Source organism: Molothrus ater, chromosome 2 (assembly GCF_012460135.2).
Source record: "Molothrus ater isolate BHLD 08-10-18 breed brown headed cowbird chromosome 2, BPBGC_Mater_1.1, whole genome shotgun sequence".
NCBI lineage: Eukaryota > Metazoa > Chordata > Aves > Passeriformes > Icteridae > Molothrus > Molothrus ater.
This window is the reverse complement of record NC_050479.2, coordinates 27229614-27249880: the sequence shown is the minus strand read 5'-3', so window position 1 is coordinate 27249880 and position 20267 is coordinate 27229614. Positions and strand designations below refer to the sequence as shown.

General features: G+C 42.2%; 1 protein-coding gene across 1 annotated transcript in view; it reads left to right on the top strand.

Annotated features, from left to right (window-relative positions):
* SH3RF3 (SH3 domain containing ring finger 3) overlaps window positions 1–19827 on the top strand; it is a 246979-nt gene extending 227152 nt beyond the window's left edge. The window contains exons 9-10 of the mRNA XM_036380397.2: window positions 6560–6897; window positions 16592–19827. Of these exons, the coding sequence (XP_036236290.1) occupies window positions 6560–6897; window positions 16592–16760 (507 nt within the window). The 3' untranslated portion in view covers window positions 16761–19827. The remainder of the gene's footprint in view (window positions 1–6559; window positions 6898–16591) is intronic.
* The last annotated feature ends 440 nt before the right edge of the window (window positions 19828–20267 follow it).

Here is a 20267-nt window from a genome sequence, read left to right as displayed (position 1 = left end):
CCACTTTTTAATAGTCCTGGCTAGGTCTGTTCTCCATTAATTTGTCTAATCCCCTTTGAACCTCTTCATACTTTTGGCTTCCGCAATACTATGTGCATGAAGTCTCCATTTAATTATGTGTTATGTGGAAAAGTGCTTCCTATTTTTTTCATTTCAACCATTTGCCTGATAATCTCATTTAGGTTCCCCTAATTCCTGTACTGTGGGAAAAAATCAATCCATTTCCCAAGTATCATCTCCACAGGAAGGGGTTTTGTAGGTCGGTATTTCCTGTCAGTTTTCTGCTTTCCAAGCATGCCCAAAGTATGTACTTAATGCCTCTCTATGTAGGCAGTGTGGTGGGCAGGAGACTGGAGCAGAGAGGGGAGATCTCCATGCTTTGAGCTGAATTTCCCTTACTTGTTGTAGGATAATTGAAGTCCAGTAGATTGCTGAGCAAAGAAAGAAGCTGTGTCAAATGTACAAGGATATCAGGCCTACTCCTTTATTTTGTGTACCAAAGAGATTGCTCACACTTCAAGGAAGAGGTGGACTAAAATTAGGACTAAAACTCATCAATCTGACCTTAGTTCTAGAGAGGGTGGCTGCCTGAAAGTGGAAATCTCACACAGTCTCCTTGAGAGCCATGGTTTCATCACTTCTTTGCTGGTGTTCTTGCCTTTCAATTTCTTGGTGCACAATTTTGAGTTACCTCATCACAGCAGTAGTTTTCAACTCCTTGTGCTGTGTTTCAGCTGTTCCCATGACAAAGTAGCCCTAAAACTGCTACAGTATCAGGGGAGCAGGTCATCTCATTCACCCTTAACCCTGTCAGAGTGTCTTTCACCTTCTACCTCTTCTGAATTTTGCAGCCTCCAGGAACCTTAATGATAGCTGAGACTCTCTGCTTCCTCTTCAGTTGGTTTTGTTTTTTCTTTCCCTTTGAGCTAGCCTTTAACTTTGCTCCAGTGTTTGAAAGATCTAATATTCCATCTAAATTGAATATTGAAATATATTTTTAGATTCCCTCTTTATCTCTTTTTGTAGTCTCTAGAGCGTTGCATCTGCCTCAGTTCAACAGAAGCACATGATGAAGTGCCTATGTGCTTTGCTGTATTGGGACCTGAAATCTAATTTCTTATTCTCAGTTTTATTTTCCAAACATTTAAAATTCCTAGACAGGTCTAGCAAGACATTTTTTTTATTTTCCTCTATTTTTAATAGTATCTATCTTCAAATTAATAATAAATAAATAAAATATTTTGTGCACATCTGTATGCATGTTGCTGTCACTGGAATTTCAAAGCTAAAGATACTATGATCCTAAAATCCTTTTTGTTTCTTGGCATGTTACATGTGTAGTGAGATTATAATAGACTTGTGGCCAGGAGCAGTTGTCTCCATTAAAAACTAAATCTTTGGCAAGTATTTCCATATAATATATGATATCGGACTAGTCTTTCCCTAAAATCAGAGGAAATTGTGTAGTAAGTAATTGCTGTTGTCTTGTTCAATGCCTCATGAGAAATACTGGCAAATTGCACATGATAAATACATATCCAAAGATATTTCAGACCTGAAGCTTCCCTTTGAGATGATATTGGCTTGGGGGTTTTGTCAGGGCTTTTTGAATGATTACCAAAATCCCAAGTCAAATAATTTTACAGATTTAAAAAAACCAGATAGCTTTTTTTCCTCAGAGACATAATACAAAATATGACCTGCTGCTTCAATACAAGCATCAATCACCAGAAGCCATGCTGGAATCAGAATAAAAATGCACTGTTCTCCAGCCACTAACTTACATTTACTCAAACAGGCACTGACCAAGTTAAACAAGCAATAAAAGTGGTGTTTTGGGGGCACTGACTGATAGATGAGTTCCTGATTTGTGAGGGCTTTTGAGCCCTCATAGGACTCAGGGCAGCACTTAAACAGTTTTGTTTCTTTTTTCTTAATTTTAAATGAAACCTCTTCTTCTCCCTCTGGCTGTCTTATCTATTGGTGTAACTGGTGTTGCATGAGAAATTACCTCATTTCAGTGACTGGAGACAGCTTTTCTAAAAGCTGCAGTAGGGTTTCCTCATTTGTTTAATGAACCTGGATAGGCAGAAAATTAAGTATCAGGAGCTGCAGAGGAAGAAAACTAAACCAGAATGTTCTGTGTATTGGGTGGCTTAAAAAAAATCTATCTGTATTAATATAGCCAGTACATGTAATTGGTATTTAGATTATGGCATGATTATTGCTTTGCAGACAGGGCACTCTGTTATCACTCAGTCATCAATGAAGTAGCTGCATTCTGTGCTCATCTCATCTCTGAAGCTGAAAGAAGAGCTAGTTATTATCTTCAAGTGAGTTATTAATGAGGGGAAAAATCATCCCCAATTACTGTGAAGCAAAATATTTCAACATTTACATATCTCAGACTTTAATTTTGATCTAATCCTTTGTGAGTTCTTAAGCTCAGACAGTATTCACTTTCCCAAACATTCTCACACTGGCATATTGAGAGGAACTTAGACCTGTCCAGGTGCTGGCTTCCCTAAAGGTATGCTCTAGGGTCACAGAAGTGCTGCCCATCCCATCCTTGTGCTGCTAGAGACTCATATCCTCTGAGATTCCTTCATGCTACCCCATAGGAACAGATCCTCCACTGTCAGCTGTGCCAGAGAAAAAATCCTGAGTTGTCTATACTGTCTGTGTTCCCAGTCAGGTTTTTTTTCTTAACTAGAAACTGCCTGGAATTTATTTGTAAGGGCTAATTTTGTTCTTTTGCTTTCCTTTGAGTCCTTTTGAAATTAATGGTTTGAAAGTTTTGACTCTGAACATCCTAGAATAAAATCTGGGCAACACAAAGGTGATGATTTAAATTCATATAAACATGTGGGCAGTAACCAGGAGATGGGAGAAGTGCTGTCCACACTGGGAATCCATCTATCAACACAGATGTGAAGGTCTGACCTTGGCAGATTCAGGGGGTAGGGATGTCAAACACAGTTTGCAGTCAATTGGAAATGTAGCTACTAGACAAAGAAAACTCAATAATTACACAGCTGTTTCAGTAGATTACAGATTTCCTAGAAAACAATACAACAACCATCTGTGAATGGAAAAAAAAGTAAACTATTTTTTTAGATTCAAAAACATTTCTGAAAGTCATCAGATATCTCCCCTGTAAACTTCTTATCTCTATTCAAAAGTGACACAGTCTGTAACCAATTGGTGTAGATTTCTCTACAGCATTTATGTCCATTAATGCTTCATTGATTTACAGTGAAACTGCTGAAGGACTGTCTTGAATAGACATATAAATATTAATTTCTAGTGAAGGATGGCTGCTATTACACTAAATATTAAATGAATTCATAATACTTGGACATTTGCAATAAATCACTGCTGGGACTGCATACTAACATCCCATTCCCTTTTTTTTAAATATTAAAGCCATGGAAAAGAGCTGGTTGCTCCCAAAGAAATGTAGAGCTTTGTAATTCTAGAATCATGAACAAATTCCCACAGCACAAGGAGGAGTTTCAACTTAGTCTCATTTTAGAGACAGAGAGAGGCATGTTGTGGTTTAGGTTGAACTGCTGATCACAGAGGGTTCAAACCCAATCTCTTTCTCATGGGTGATGTCGCACTAAATTATCAGTTCCTGACAGTGCTTCTTTTGCTTGAAATGCTGTGAGCAGCATCAGCAGAGGATGTGGCCATGTGATACCAGGAGGCTGAGAGCCAGACTCAAAGGGAGAAAGAGCAGGGCATACTGTCTAATCTCCACACACACAAAGTGGTTGCTATCAGGGCACCTCTAAGTACCTTGCCCAAGGACACTGTTTGAAGGATGGTACTGGTCAGGTTTTGACTAGGCTTGGCAATTGAATTAAGTCATCTTCTCTCTTCCAAGACCACAGATCTTGGTTTCAAAAGTTCAGTAAAATGCTCAGCAGGGGCTAAAAATCATTTTTTTATTTTTTCTTTTATTAAAGTAGAACAAAGGATAGATCAGCAAGTTCATTATAGCTTTCTGTTTTCTAAGGGATAGTAGCTTAAGAGTTGAAATTTTTGCCAGGGCTAACCCTGTGGAGTAGAAGCCATTCTTGAAAACAAAACTGAATGACTGTCAGACACATCTGCTTTTCAATGTGTAGATGGGTGTGAGTATATGCACCTCCTTCATTCCAAATATTTCTGCTTCTGTGCTTCTGTGCCTTAAATGGTCTAAGTTGCACAAGGTTTTTCTAATGAAAATTTGCCAAGGTATTTAAATTAGAAGCAAAAATGAGAAAAGCTGCTACCACATAGGAATATTAATTGTTTGTTATACAGGGCTTTAATTCACATAGTTACTTTGCATTTGCAAGAGTGCCAATTAAAGAGGCTCAAAGTGCTCACTGCTGCACAATAGCCGTTTCTCTGGAGCCCCACAATGGCTATTGTATTCTGTCACTGACCTTTGGACACCTTCAAATGCATATTGACACAGGATGCTGGGATCATTAGAGATATTTTTTCAGTGTGCCACAGGGACAGAAGAGTTTTGCAATTTCATGAAGAGCTTTAAAATTTTATATAATGATGACAGCAACAATATTTCTTAATTAGACAGTGAGAGAAAAACTGCAGTATTTTTCTGGTGTTTCAGGTGAATTCCAGAATGCACTTTCCATACAGTCCCTTCCCATCAGGAAAAGAAGATATTTATCAGGGGCATTTGGTCTGCTTTTCTATTGTTTCCAGGGGAATTGATTTAATTTTTTTGACCTGGTGGTGCCATATGGCCAGCCTCCCTTAGCTTCCATGGATTCTGCCTGGATGAACATCTTGACAGGATGGATCCTTTCATCCTGTAAGTGCAAAACACTCTTTTAAAACATGACCAGTGGTATGCAGGAGACCAGGATCCGGATGCACAGATCACCCTAGGACAGCAGTTCAGACTCTGCTCTTCAAAAATCAGTGGACTTTGGCTCTGTGACAACAACTGTCTTCATTTTATGTCTTCTGTGTCTTGGCATCTAAGGTATTTCTGTTTTCTTACCAGTCCATGACAGTTAAGGAGTGCTGACAAGAACTTTGGAAGCAGAGATACCAGACATTCCAAGTACATTTACTGTAGTGAATCCTAGCATCTTTTAAAATCTTATATTTAGTTTATTGTAGCCTTTCTATTCCTTAAAGCTGCTTTGAGAAATTACTTCAGCAGTCAGAACATAAAAGAGCATAATTTTAAACCTTGCATGGGACATTTTGTCTACAGAGAATAAATAAATTACTGGCTTGTATTTCCAACAAGTGTTCCTACTTGAATATATAGAGAGAGTTTCTGTTCCATAAGTCTTGCTGTTTCTGGGTTCGATTTTATCCCCTGGGATCCTATTATTGAACAAATTATCAAGTACAGCTAAACTTCACAGCCCTGAGACTCTGAAGATTGTTTGGGTAATGGCTTACACTTCTGACAAAAGAGGAAGAAATCTAATAGACCTTTGCAAAGTTTCTTGTATGATTTTTAAAAAATGGAAAATTTACTGCACAACATTGCTGGTTTGCAACTCTAACCTAACATTGTGGAGCATGTGCCAGAGGATGGCCAATTTCTACATATAAACCTCTAGCCAAAAAACTTTCAAGATGAATGACATAGTGTTTGGTATTTGTGTGTGCTTGAGGTAAATGTGCTGCAGGATTTCTCACACTGTTGTGAAATCAAAAAGGTCAGATGTGTTTCCTGAGGAGCACAGGCTAAATTTTTTTCTTCCCATTAATTGAAAGGGTGCTATTATCATCTTTTCATTTCTCTGTGTCAGAAACCCTTGTAGAACTTTGAAACCTCCCATGCACTGCCACTGCAATTGCCAATTGTGAATTTTGTGGTCTATCTTCAAACATCAAGGTGATACCTTTACCTTAACACATGAGGGGCAGTGACCCCCTTCTGGGAGCGAGACATGAATAGTTCTTGATGTGTGGTGCAGGATTTGAAGGGTAGCATGTCATGGAAAGAGTTCTTAAACTAGATTCTCATGCCTCCATTCTCCCTACTGTAAATCTGCATCAGGTAGTAAAAGAGGCAGTAACTGATGAATGCTACTCTTGCACTGGGCTGGGATCTGGAATCTCTCCTCAGCCCATGGTGCTTCCCAGCAGAGGTTTTTAGCCATGGGTCCTGATTTCTTACTTGTGGGATGTATCTCTATTGAGGGACAGGATTCTCCTTGAAGAGAGAGGGCAGCGCTCTGCTTGCTGTCTTCTCTGCATGGGAAGTTTGTATCTTTGCTGTACTAGTGTAGCTTCACTCTTTGTTTGAAAAGGCACATGATCACTGCCTGGATAGATTTGAAAATGGGGCTAATCTTTGCAGTATGTTTGGTCTTTACTGAATTAGTTGAAGCCCTTTTCAATGGGGTGGGATTTTCATAGGATCTTTATTATAGAAAGTTCAAGTTCTACCTGGATCCACCTCTATGGCAGTTTTGAGAGATTTCCTGCCTTACACATTGAGGTTTTCTAAAATGAAAACAAAGGGACTTGGTATGTTTGCTCACTGCCCATGTTTTGTTTGGTTCCTTTGCAGAAGGAGAAGAAGAGCGGGCTGTTGAAACTTCTAGCAGGAGCATCAACAAAAAAGAAGTCACGCTCCCCACCATCTGTGTCACCCACCCACGACCCCCAGACAGCCATTGAAGGAGTCCTGCAAGGGGCAGTGGGGCCTGAGCTGTCCTCCCTCTCCAGTCACGGCAGAGCTGGCTCATGCCCCATCGAGAGTGAGATGCAAGGAGCCATGGGGCTGGAGCCTCTGCACAGGAAAACGGGCTCCTTGGATTTGAATTTTTCCATCCCTTCACCTGCCAGGCCTCCCCTCTCTTCCATGGCAGCTATTCGGCCAGAGCCCAAGCCTTTGCCCCGGGAAAGGTAAGTTGTGTTTCTCCTGAGGTTGCCTGCATCCACAGGGAGCTGTTGGAGGAGGGATGGAAGAGTTGTTGCAGTTTTGGTGTTCTGTGGATTGACTGTAAGTGGCTCAGCTGTCTTTTAGGAAGACAGGGCTTACATGCATCTGCCCATCGAAAGTCACTTGGTACACCGTGCAGGTTTAAAGTGTTGAAGAGCACCTGTCCATGACACTCCACAGCTCTGGTCTAAATGTGGAGGACAGCAGTACTTTCTCTGCCCAAGTGGTGTAAATACTGTTGGCAAATGCCACATTTAAAGTGGGATTCCAGTTTTAACTAAAGGAATATGTTAAAGGAATTGGCATATTGTGTCCCATCTGGACATGTCCTGTTCTGCAATACCAAAGACTGTTTCAAATTCTTCTTGTTTAGAATACATACAGATACAGCCATCTTCAGTGACCTGTTACCAAAAATGTAGCTTGTTTCTAGAGAGGGATGAACCAGTGATTCTGGAGTTCATTTCAGCAGCCTGCTCTCCACCTTGGTACTTCAGAGTAACTGACTTCACAAACCTGAAAAAAGAAGAATAGGAATACCAAAATACAAAAGCTGGTGAAGAGAGAGATAACTGACCAGAAGAGAGCTGGGATTGCAGAAAAGAGATAGGTCTCACTGTGCAGAGTCACACTGGCTTCAGGTAGATGTTTTCTACAAGACTGCAGCTTGTGGACTGGGAAGCAAATAAATAATACACAGCTACAGTGCTGTTGAAAAGCTTTCCACTCAGAAGGTGATTGAGAAAAACATACTTTTACAAAAGCGTTGAAGAATTTTTAAAAAGCTGCAGGGAACACTGTTCAGGGAACACTCTTGAATTGGTATTTAAAACAATTTTGAAATAACATTAAAATCACAGAAGTTGGAAAGAAACTAGCTTTGTGTGTATGAAAGAGGCTGAAGGGAATGGATTGGGCAAGGCACCTGACCCTGAATCCAGCTGGGATCATGAAGCAGATGATGTGTAATAAGGGACATTACAGGCCCATCCATATACACTTTTTTACTCAATGCAAGTTGGAATTCAGTTGCAAAGGTGACAGTGACACCATAACATACTTAAACTTTTTTAAGGCATCTGGCTTGTTACCATAAAACCCCTTGCTGAGTAAACTGTATACAACCAACCCAGCAGATACTAAGTGGATTGGAAATTGATTCACTGGCATCAAATCTAACTCTACATAAGAAATCTCTAGAAATGGTTATTAATGTATGTAGTGCAGCCCAACAGGAGTGGGGTCCTGAACCTGGACTGTCGACACAAAACCTTTGCTGTTGCAGGATGAGGACTGAAGTGGGACGTGTGTGATGGGTAGGGCAGATCTGTTGGTACAGAGCTAATTCAGCTCCTGGTCAAGTGAAAACAGAGTAACAGTGTATTTCAGAAGAGGCAAATCTGATGCAAAGTGAAGTGGACTCCAAGAAGCATCATAAGAAAAATGGAAGATTTAAAACTATATACTTGCAATGAGAGACACCGAGAGCTCTGGCACACCTGGTAAAGAGTGTAGGGATGGCATGGTAACAGTCTGTAAGAGACTGCACTCAGGACAGGCATGGGAATATTTTTACACTAGATTTGGCATTTTTTCTAAAAGAGATGCTTTTGTTCAGGTGCAGCTGTTAGACTTGAAGCAGAAATAAATACAGGCAAGTCCTTCAGCATTGTAATGAAGGCAGTGAGAACAGACTATCGCAGTAGTCTCTTGCCCTTAAAATCCATGAAAAAGTAATTTATAAAAGGAGTGAAAAACCAATCCCTATTTAGGCACACTTAATTTAGTCTACATCAGTTCAGATTAATGCTATAAGAAAAGTTAAATCAATATAAACCAGATTTAGCACCAGTGTAACTGAATCAGTGGGCTGCTGCACCTTTAGTTAAATGTAACCATGAAGAGAAGCTGGGGAGTACAGCCCCTGACGTCTCCAGAGCTGGATGTTAATGTGCTGCTCTCAAAGCTTTACTCTAGAGCACTCCAGACACATTATGTAATATGCCAGGGCTAGTCCCATATCCTACAAATTTCTCAGTCCACCTCAGGTGGTCCAGGTAGGGAAACATTTAACTGATGACTATTTTTAACTGTCAGAATAAAACAGAGAGACAAAGGTTACCTGGATCCTCTTAGTTGTGCTAGAATCAGGAGCAAATAGATTTAGAGTGCTAAAACTGAGTAAATACTTCCAGCTGCAGTATATGGTGATAAGGCACTTCCTCTCATTTTACGTATTTTGATTCCTGAGTCTTAAATCTGAAAATAAGCTATAATTGAAGTAACCATAATTATACACAGCAGGCAAGATTCTTTAATTGATTTATGAATTAACTTCCATATCATTGGTGTATCTGCATTCCTTAACTGATCATATGGGTTTTTTCATGTCCATAATGGGAAATATTAATTACCTTCATGCAGTAGGAAGGATAATGCTTAGTCCTGGAATAATCTGAGCAGATACATTAAACACTTGTCTGCTAGAAATTCATCCCACATCCATCTGTGCTCATTAAATCATCAAATTTCTCAGAAGTACCAAATTATATTTTTTTTAAAACAAATTACGGTTTTCAAACCTCTTGTTCTTTTCACATCTGGCAATGGAGCAACTTGCATTCAACGTCACTCAGCTCCATATTTTGCTTGTTTGCATTTTGGTGCATTTCATACACACAGTAGGAGCAATTCTCTGAGAAAGAAAAGGGAGGAGAGGGAAAAAAAGGTTAGATAAACAGATTCAGATGCTGGAAGAAATTTTAAAAAGCTGCAAAGCATTTCAGTACACTTAGCTGTACTTGGCTTTCTGTCTCCCAACGCCCATCTGTGCACACAGAAACAGAGCACTGAAAGGTTGGAAGAAGTAGCACATTCCTTAATATTTACAGCATTCAAAAAGGGGCTCATGCAGGCAGCAAAGCACCGCTACTTTTCCTATAGAGGTTGGCTTGCAGCTCCAGCCCTTGCCACATCCAGGTTACCAATCAAACCCAGAGCACCAAGGGGTGCATTAAAGGGCTCTGACTGCCTGCAGCTCAGTCACTATTTAAGGGATGAATTGCCTGTTCTGCTCCCCGACAGTGCTGACCTGTCTGGGAGTTGCAGACAGGTAGACAGAAAGGTGAAGCAAGCGTCACCCTCTTGCAGGTGCTGGTAATGTTTATACTCTTAGTCTTTTTTGGTGGTTTGGTTTTTTTTGTACACAGAGAGGAAAACAATTATCTTCTTGATATTCCGAAGCCTGGCTATGGATGACTGGATTAGGAAGGAAATTGCTCCTAGCTCTCCTGTCATTTAGCCTTCATATTTGTCTAGTTTGCTAGGATAGTCAGAGACCATCTCTGCCTTCTGGGTGTAGTTTCCACTACCAGTTTATAAAAGCACATTCCATCAGATGCTCTCTGCCATAAAGCATCCAGCAATCCAAGCAGCAGAGCAGAGAAATTTCCCAGGTGGTGTCCTTGTCACTTCATGTGGCAGTGATTGACTGCCAAGTGAATACCCCATCAGTCTGTGTGTGCCCCACACACTCTTTTCCACCTACAGCTCCATCCAGTTTCTGCTGGTATGAGAAACAGGACCAGTACAGGGACGCACTGTGGTGAGGCAGGCACTGGGCCAGAGCCTTGCCCACATCCCACCACGCTGTTGGCTCACAGGAGGGGTGTGCTGTGTGCCTGGCAGCACCAAAACAAAATACTTCCCTTGCCACCCCCTTCAAGAAAATGTGACTGTCCGTGAAGCAAAACAGGAGAGTTGAGTGTGCGTGTGTGTGTGTGAGTCATGTTCCCCTCGCTGCCTGGCACTGTTCCCAGAGGCGAACCTGAGTAAAACATGTCACGCGTTGCTGACTCTTTTATAGTAGCTGGCACTAACTCTGCCATCTTATATTGTGATAAAGCAGCTGTGGCCAGACTTATTGTCACGACTGGCATATCTGCACTGTGTTTCTATGGTTTTCATGCAGCCTTCAACCAAGTTATAACCATAACAGTGCTGCAGAGTAAGATGGGAGTAGTAAGTTTAACCTTTAAAATAAATCCTTCCACGTTTCCATGTATCTTTCTACAAATCACTGCCACATTAGAAATTGAGCTCCCAATTCAAGGAAGCATTCAAGCATGTGCTTAACGCCCATTGACTTCAATTTTGCTGTGCTCATATGTCTTCTTTGCCAAAAAGGAAAGCAAAAGAAGAGTTCTTTTCATTCCTGGAAAGTGATACTAGAGAAATGACCCAAGGAGTAATTTCTGACTGAACAGTGACATGTATTCACATGGTTAAGTGCTTCTCTGAGTAGGGATACCTGCCTTAGGACTGGGAACTAACCATCAACCATCTCAGAAATTAAATCCTAAGATACTTCCAGCAGAAAGGTAAAAGATCCGACTGAGATTTGTTCTTCTAGGGGTACTGATTCAGTCACCATACTATGGGGAAGCAGATTTTGGCTTGTAGTGTGCAGAGTTGCCTTGCAGGTCCCTGCAATTTGCCAGTGAAAGGATGAAAAAACAGAGCTCCACTGGTAGACAAGAGCAATGGTTAACTGAGCTAGATGGTCCATTGGCACTGATTATCCATTGCCTCCACATTAGGGATGTGTATCCCTAATGTGTAAGAGACCTGGACTAGACTCATGAAACCTGTTTTTAGTGTATGATACTTTGAGAAACAGGAACTTGCATTAAGCATCAAAATTCAAGCACTCTAGATGGGATCAGATTGGAGGTTAGCCCTGCAGACTTAATTTGCCTCATTGCACATTTTCCTAAGTTGCTCTAGTTCCATCATTGTCCTGGATACACATATTTACTCAGTGAGTATTTTGGGGTTCAGCCATTAATTACTGATCAGTCCTGATCAATACTGTTCAGAGTGCCTGCCTGCACACTGACAGAGGCCCTGTATGAGTCATTCAGAGCAGACAGGACTCCTACACAGGCAGTGTGCATGAGATGAGTCTCTGTGGAAAGTGTGGCACGAGGCTTTGCAGCTGAAGGAGTCAGAGAAGTCACTTTCCCCACATCTGCACTACTCAGTGCATTTCAGCATGGTCACTTGCTAATGATATTCCAACCTCTGCAAAAGGTGGGGTGCCTCCCATGTCAGAGGCTTGACTCACATCCAGAGCAGCATCTTGTGCACTAAATTAAGCAGGCATCCTATGGGAAAAATAGTATGCAATCATATAATGAAAGATTATATTGCAAGACAGCAGAAGTAAAGTCATGAACAATTTTATTTGCCTTTTTCTTCATCTCAGATGCATGGGTGTGAAACACTTGTGTTCTTGTAAGGTTGTAGATTTCTTTATGTATCTACACACGATATTTTTAATCACTTTGCTTCTTTAAAAGAAACAAAACCAGAACTTCCATCAGGTGACATCTGTTTGAGGTTAGGAGTTTTATTTGCACCTTCCAGATTTCAGTAGGAGTAGCAAAGGAGGACTGGGTGGGAGAGGTGTTTCTTTTGGCTGTGAAAAGAAGTGCTGTGAAGACAGGGGACAGGGGGATTGCAAGGTCTTTGCCGACAGCAGAGGATAGACCTATTCCCAGCTCAGTGAGATAATTGCTGCCAGGGTGCCCATCCCACCCACAGCCCCAGTGCCAGCCTCTACTGATGCAGTCTCCTGCTTCTTGGGATGCCATGTCCCTGCCCCAGGCTCCTTCCCACCAAGGCTTTTTGCTCTCCCAGACTCAGCTCAGCAGAGCTTCCCCCCTCAGCAGCCATACCCACACCTTCTCTCAGGGCTTCCAGTTTTCATCACAGTCACGTTTCTTCCTCTGCTCCCAGTTTTTCTGCCATTAGCCTCCCTCTTCCTCCACCTTGTCCCTTACTTTGCCCCACTCTCCAGCTCCCTGGGGTTTCCCTGCCCAGGAAAAACCCATCCTCTGTCCTTGCTGATACTACTTGCAGCCTCTCCTCTTGTATTATCTCTTGTGCGCCAAGGACCCTCCCAGGCCACTGCCCATCCTGGACAGTAGCCTCCAGGGATGAAGTGCCCAATCCAAGGATGCCCCAGCAGCCAGCAGTGGGGATGTCCAACATCAAGTCTGTCTCCTAAGAGAAAAATACAAGAGGGGCCCAGTACTAAGAAAGGAAGAAAAATGCAGCCTCTGAGGTCCCACAGAGCTAGGACAGCTTGGAGCATAAATCAGCAGAGATTTTACTTTCAGTGCTCGTACAAGCCTAAACATGTGCCATTTTGGGGTGGTTTGAATGTTTTTAAACCTGGCTGTGAGTGGATGAATTTCTGAAGGAACATCATCCCTTACAGACCAGTGGGACCACAGGAAGGTCTTTGCTCCCAAATACTACAGGACCTGAGAGCAGTTTGTGGAAGTGCTCATATGGGTCCTCCTGGTGCTGCATAACCCCTCGTGTTATTCTGGAAAGTGATGAGGCCATTGGGCTCTATGTTGGACCCTCAGCCTGATACAGCCAACTGCTGCTGAGAATTTCGGCCAAAATGATTGACATTTGTCAGAATTTTAACTATATAAGACAGATTTACACAATTTACAACAGAAATTACCAAATATTGTTAATATTGGTCAGAGGTGGTTGCCACACTTGTCATCATTAATTGTTGCCCAGCTAATTAGCATTTTTGAAAGTTGGTAATTCAGAGGTGGAATGTGACACAGACAAAATTGAGAAGGCTGAGATCCATCTAAAATGCCAAGCAACAGTTTGGTATAGGAAAACCTACAATTTTATAGCATCTTCTCGAAGAGGGGACAAAAGGGGAAATTAAAAGTGGAGATATAAATAGAAGTATCCCGGGCTGCCTTTTTGGGAGTGAGGGAGGATGTCTGGGAGAAGAGAACTTTTCTGCCAAAAAAATACGGCTCATAGCTGTCCTTGGGGGTTCCATTCCAGAGGATAAGCGAGGCTGAGGTGCCACCTGGAGGTGTGGAGGGGCGGCACAGCTCCCCGTGCCAGCGCAGTGCCGGGACGCTGCCCCTGCAGCCCCGCCGGGCTGCCTCTCCCAGGCTCCGCTTCAAACCTCTCTAGGAAAAGGCATCGCGTCTTTTTCCATCTCTCTCTTAACTGACTTGCAAGGTCTTTCACAGATAGTGTCTTGTTATTCTATCAAAAACCTCTTCAGTACCATCTTGTGAGGTACTGTAGTTAATTAAATGTAAACCATAGCATTTAGGGGTTTCATTTTGTAATGCAGTGACTGAGATTTATTTCTCTAAGTTGCTAAGAAGATGCTGTGTAGAACCCCTTTTATGACAGTGGGTGCATTCCTGTTGAGTGTGGTCACCTGCTTCCTCATGTGAACCATTTAGGGACTAGCAGCTCATCACTCTGAGGATGCAGTTTTGCTTTAAAAGGACATCTCTGTGCTTTTGGTACAACGTGAGGTGCTGGCAGCCCCAGCTGGGTCTTCAGCGTGACCCTGCCCAAGACACCACCTTTTTCTGAGTTTCTGTTTCCTGACTTGCCAGAACTGTCCATGAGTACCTCCACAGGACTCAACTAACGTTGAGGTCCAACCTTTTTTATTTCTCAAGGCCTCTTGAGTTCCTGATGCAGAGCTCCGATATGTGTGATTGTGCGTAAGAGTAGTGAGATCTGAAACTTGGCATCATCTTAGCTGAAATTGTTCCACTCTGATAATTTAATTAATCAACACTGCAGCAGAGTGTTTGAAATAATGTGTGCATTCATTTGCATAATGAGTGTAATTGGCAAAGCTTCATATTATAAGTGTAGCAGTTCCACAGATGATAGCTTGATAGACCATTTTCCTGTGCACGTTTCAACCCCTGTTATTTGCTTTTCCACAGAGGAAGGAAGTGACAACTAGATTTATTAACCAAGGTACAGAGAGGATCAGCAAATTTTTGATGGCACTTGAACACAAATATTTTCCACGACTGTGTTGCTGTCAAGATAAAAAAGCCATAGTCAGTTATTAGAACAGAACCCCTGCTTCAAATGGAGTTTAATGCTTTTCCAAGTAATGGGTTGTTTGGTTGTGGAGATGTCCAGACATAGAGTCAAAGCTGATATTTCCAGGGTCATGCCAAAGTGGAGTGCCTAGTTTCAGAACAGAAGTCACTAGGCACCTGAGCAAAATCTGCTAAGAAAATGGGTGACTGCCACTGGAGAGCCCCTTGCTTTAGTACTGTCTCGCTGGGGATGGCCTCGATGGTCCGCAGCCTCCAGGGCATGGTAAAGTCCCCAGAGTCAGGATATTATCTTAAATAAGTACTCACCTTGTTATAAACAGGCACTGGCGGCCAGGCAGCAGTTGTGAATATATTAATTCTCAGGAGATGAACTTTAGGTAATAATCAATTGGCAACTTTTAACTATCTTACTATATTCATTACTTTGCAATTAGCAAGACAGTTATTGACTGTTAACCAAATGCCAGATAACTGCAGAAGTGCTGAAGGAAAAAAACAACCATGCAGTAGAAATATATTCCCTTCTCTGCACACAAGTGCGTTGATATAAAATGGCCCAGTCTGTGCTCTCAGAAGGATGCCTGCTGATAAGCTCTGAGTGCAGAATAGCTGTATCAGGCTCAGACACATCATTACTCCATTGAAATGAAGTGACACTTGACAACTAAGTTCCCAGAGAGCCCTGGGAATGGTTCAGGACTGGGGCTCCCCGTTGGTTTGGAGAGTGCTTTGAAAGTCACTTGATACCTCTCCATTTTAGCTTCCCTTCCAGGTTTGAGGGACTCAAAGTACATTCTCAAGACACATTATAAGAAGAAAAATATGAACTGCTTTAGCTAACATCTGCTGGTGTCACATGCAGTGGGAGCATTGCAAACTCCATTTTTCATCATCAGTGGACAAAGGAAGAGAGCGTATCAGATATCTGGACTTCTATAAGGTCTTGGAGATGGTCCCTCACATGTCTCTTTAAATTGGAGAAGGAGGGATTTCATGGGTAGACTGTTAGGTGGATCAGGAATTGGTTAGACAGCCACATCCAGAGGGTAGTGATTAGTGACTCAATGTCCTAATGGACATGGGTGATGAGTGGTGTCCCTCAGGGGTCCACACTGGAACCAGTGCTGTTCAATACCTTCATCAATAACATAGATGGTGGGATTGAGGGCACCTCAGGAGGTTTGCAGATGACACCAGACTGAATGATGCAGCTGACACATGTGCTCTGAGCAACCTGCTTGAGTTGAAAATGTCCCTGCCTCTGGCAGAGGGGTGGAACTAGATGACCTTTCAAGTCCCTTCCAGCCCATACTGTTCTATCATTCTATGATGCTATGATTTTTGGAGGGAGCAAATGCAGAGCTGAATAAGACATGTTACAGTGGAGATGCAGCACTAGGATAAAGCAGCCAAGTCCTGGCACAGGCTCAGCACACAGCTGGGAGCAAAGATACCATGAGTGGTCCATCCATTTCACAGCACATTTCTGCTTTCATGGGCTGGCTCCAGAGTCATCCTGGTCAACTGACCAGCAAAGCTGGCCAGAAATTTACATCTTACTCAGTTTTAGTGGAAAATATAGTAGCTGCATTGCATACAACTAGTGTGTGAAAATGTAACTTACTGATATTTCCTAAAGTTTTTTTCCCAAGATCGCAGTACTGGTGCCCAGCTGCTCCCATCAAGGGCAGATTAACCAAGCCTTTGCACGTTTTTCTCTCCGAAGGTACCGCGTTGTGGTCCCGTACCCGCCGCAGAGCGAGGCGGAGATCGAACTGAAGGAAGGTGACATTGTGTTTGTGCACAAGAAGCGGGAGGACGGCTGGTACAAGGGGACCTTGCAGAGGAACGGCAGGACGGGCCTCTTCCCCGGGAGCTTTGTCGAGAGCTTCTGAGGACAAACCACCGCTCTCTCAACTGAGGAGCTTTCAGGGGAAACTGCATAGCACAAGAAGAGACAGCAAAGAGAAACTGGACTGATAACCACTGCCATTTTTATTTCCAAAGACTTCCCCCAGGCCCTTCAGTCTGCAGCTCTGGAGACACAGTGTCCCGCTGTGCTCCCGAGACCGTGTGCGGTGCATACAGTGGTATGTTGAAGTAGTGCCTTCCACCTGGAATCACAGACTGAAAGGACGCCCATCTGGACTGTAGTAACCTAAACTCTGGCTGTTAACCTTTTGTGTAAATTATAGAGAAGATATCTTTAAAAAAAATTAAGAGGAAAGCTGTTATATTGCTGTAACTTATTTGTCAGAGCTGCAGTGTTCTTATTACTGGCCTATGCAAGATGGATTTGAGAGTTCAAGGAGGTGTGCTAGGAAGCTCTTAAACTGGGATTTTGTTTTTACCAAGGGAAGAAGAGGGGAGGGTGGAGAAAACCCCAGCTAAAGATCAGTGCATCATTGTGCAAGTAAGAATGAGGAGTCAAAAACGTTAATGTCATGCTTTCTATATACCTCAAAGATATGCTGCGCAGGTTTGTTGGTGCGTGTCGGCGTTCAGAGTGCCACACCACCCCGTGTCCTGGCACTGCTGCCAGGGAGGTCCTGGAGGAAGCACGGCTCCACCATTAAACTGTGGTTATTTGAGCAGAATCCCTTTTGCCTGTCTTCTGCCCGTATTATATGCAGCATGGATTTTTGTCCTCGGTATCACTTTCCATTGCTTTTTTGTACGACGTACCTTTTTACTGTAAGAATTGCTCTACTTTATATATATTCCTACTAGATCAGACATTTCCTCTTTTTCATACATCTGGTGCTATTTTTTTTAATTGTTAAAGATTTGGTTAAACAGAGAGGCTGCAACAAGATTTGCATTCAACATATGAAATTAGAACCGTACCTGAAGATTGAGATCAGACTTGTTCTTGCATCATAGAGGAAAAGAGAAAAAGCTGCATGGTCACCGATAAATACACCTGGGGGGGCTGCCTGTGGAACACACACATGCTTGCTCTCTCCTACATATTTAGAGTGGCTGAAGACCCATGCTGAAGCACAGCGTTCTGTCTGGAGAGTGATAATGACTCCAGAATTGGAAGTAATTCCCAGAGGAGTCATTTTAATTGACTTTCATGGCAATAAGAAGAACACTGCAGGTTCTAGCACACGCAGGGACCATGGAGTTTTCCTCTGTCGTTGCATGACGGAGACAAGAGCTGATCTGCGACAGCAGTAATTAGTGTTATGGAAATGTGATTTCTTACTGTAGAAATGTACAGTTCTGGAGACTGTTGGATTTCTTAATGTCGTCAAGCTACAATACAAACTGTATCAGGCAATATAAGCTTCCATCTACCAGGGACTTAAAGGTGCAATAAATGTGAGTTTAGCCAGTAATTTGTATGAAAAAGAATGAGAAAAAAAAATCATAATGCAATTGTTGAGAGTATTTAAAAAGACATCGGTTCTTGAGGAGTGAATTGTGTTGAAAGGCCTTTCATAGCTGTATCCATACCTTGCCTCTGACAGCATCTGGCTGTTTGCCAAAGCCCACATGTGGTGGGTGTTTAGAAGTGTGTCAGAAGCACTGTAACCTGGAGATGATCTTATTAAAACAAAGAGGCCTGGTGGGTGAACATCATCACTGCATTACCAGTATTTCATGTGCGAAGGTGTAAGTTTTGTTTTCATTCAAGCCGTGTGTACTAGTACATATCAAAACCCATGTAAGTGAGCATTCATGTTTAAGTTCAGCTCTGTGACTTTGTTCTCTGTAAAATAAGTTCTTCTTGCTGTCACATGTTAACAAACCAATTCCAGAAACACAGTTCATGGCCAAGTATAGCACCTTCAAACCAGGAGGCATCACTTTCAGGGTGTTTCTTTTTATACTTGATGTTGCCGCATTTGTTGATATTCCAGATTGTAATGAGTCAGTCACTAAAAATTTAGTTACTGTTAAGAGGAAATTGCCTTTTTATAACCAATAAGAGACTGAAGAAACGTCTTCTGGAAAGACTTGTTCGAGATTAGAGCCATATCTGTTCCACTTATTAGGTCCAGGTCAGAACTGGTGTCACTGCACCTCAAACAGTAAACTGCACAGTTAGGCAGTCAGCAATTCCAAAATGTGTTATTGATTCCAATAAAAATTCTGGGTTAGATCCGTCAGAGATGAGATTTTTTTCTGACAACTTACAGTGGTTAAAACGCTCTTAAAATTCTGTTCCATGGTGTATTTACTACAGTCAGAAAAACAAAACAGGATGACAACTTGCATGCTGCCTATTCTGTTCAGCCAGATCTAAAATGGTTCCAGATTTCCATCGTTTTATGCTTAACTCTAAGAGGACAAAAGTTGGAGTGTGAGAGGATCAAGGAAAACATGCAGATCATTAAATCATTAAATCAGTGCTTTAAAATATATTTTGCAAGAAGGATGATGATTTTTTGAATGGTCAACAGCCCTTCCAGTCATATTTTTCTTCTAGGAAAAATATGGGGGGAAGGGGAAGGAGGTGTTCTATTTTGATAGCAGCTGTTTCTGGCCCCTCTTTATTGCTTATCACAGTTTGGGTTACTCAGTAATCTTCTTGGACAAATCACTTCCATGCCAGGAGCACAAGTATTAAGGTGAACTTAATACAGCCCAGTGATACAAAAACATGACCCAGTGCCATTCAGAAAGTCCTGGACTGAGAGAGGTTTGACTCATACTGTGGTCTAGTTTTTACCTGTCATGCCAGGAAAAGAGGGAGGAGAGGGCATCTCCATCTCCTGCAACAGGGCGGGGAAAAGATTCCTTCTGGTGGCCTCAGTTTGTAAAATGCCAGGTTTGTTCTTCTAGAAATGGGTTCAAGTAATTGAACAGTTCCTTTGAACTTTGCACAGCTCAGAAAATGTTTTTGTTATACATGAATGTTAACGTGGTTTAGGAAATGTTGGCAGATATGAGTACAAATGAGCTACAATGACTGTGTTTCTGATTCTTTAAATAAAATAAGTATTAAGGCAACTTGACTGAGGTTTCTCTCTCTATTAGACAACAAGGTGAACAAGCAGTGTAAGTGGCTCGGAGGTTTGCAAAGAAAATAGGGAAGACTGGTCTGCAAACCCTGTAGTAATTCCCACATAAATAAAAACCTGTTAGGGGTAAGAAATGCCTGAACAGGAGTCAGAATCTCTGGTTCTTCTTTTAACACAACTGGGATTTCTTTAAAATCTTGAGAAGTTAACAACTTACCTGTGCAGAAGAGGTGTGTAGGTCCAGAGAAAGAGAGTGGGTAGAGGCCAGGAAGAGGCAGCAAGGTGGCAAGGGTAAGGCTGTGGCAGAGAGGCTGGGAGGGGATATGGAAGCAGAAAACTGGCAAGGAAAAGAGCAACCTCTAATAGTGTTAATGGGCTTCAGGGGTGCTCTGAGGTCACCTGGTGGCTTGAGCAGGTTTGTAGGCAGAG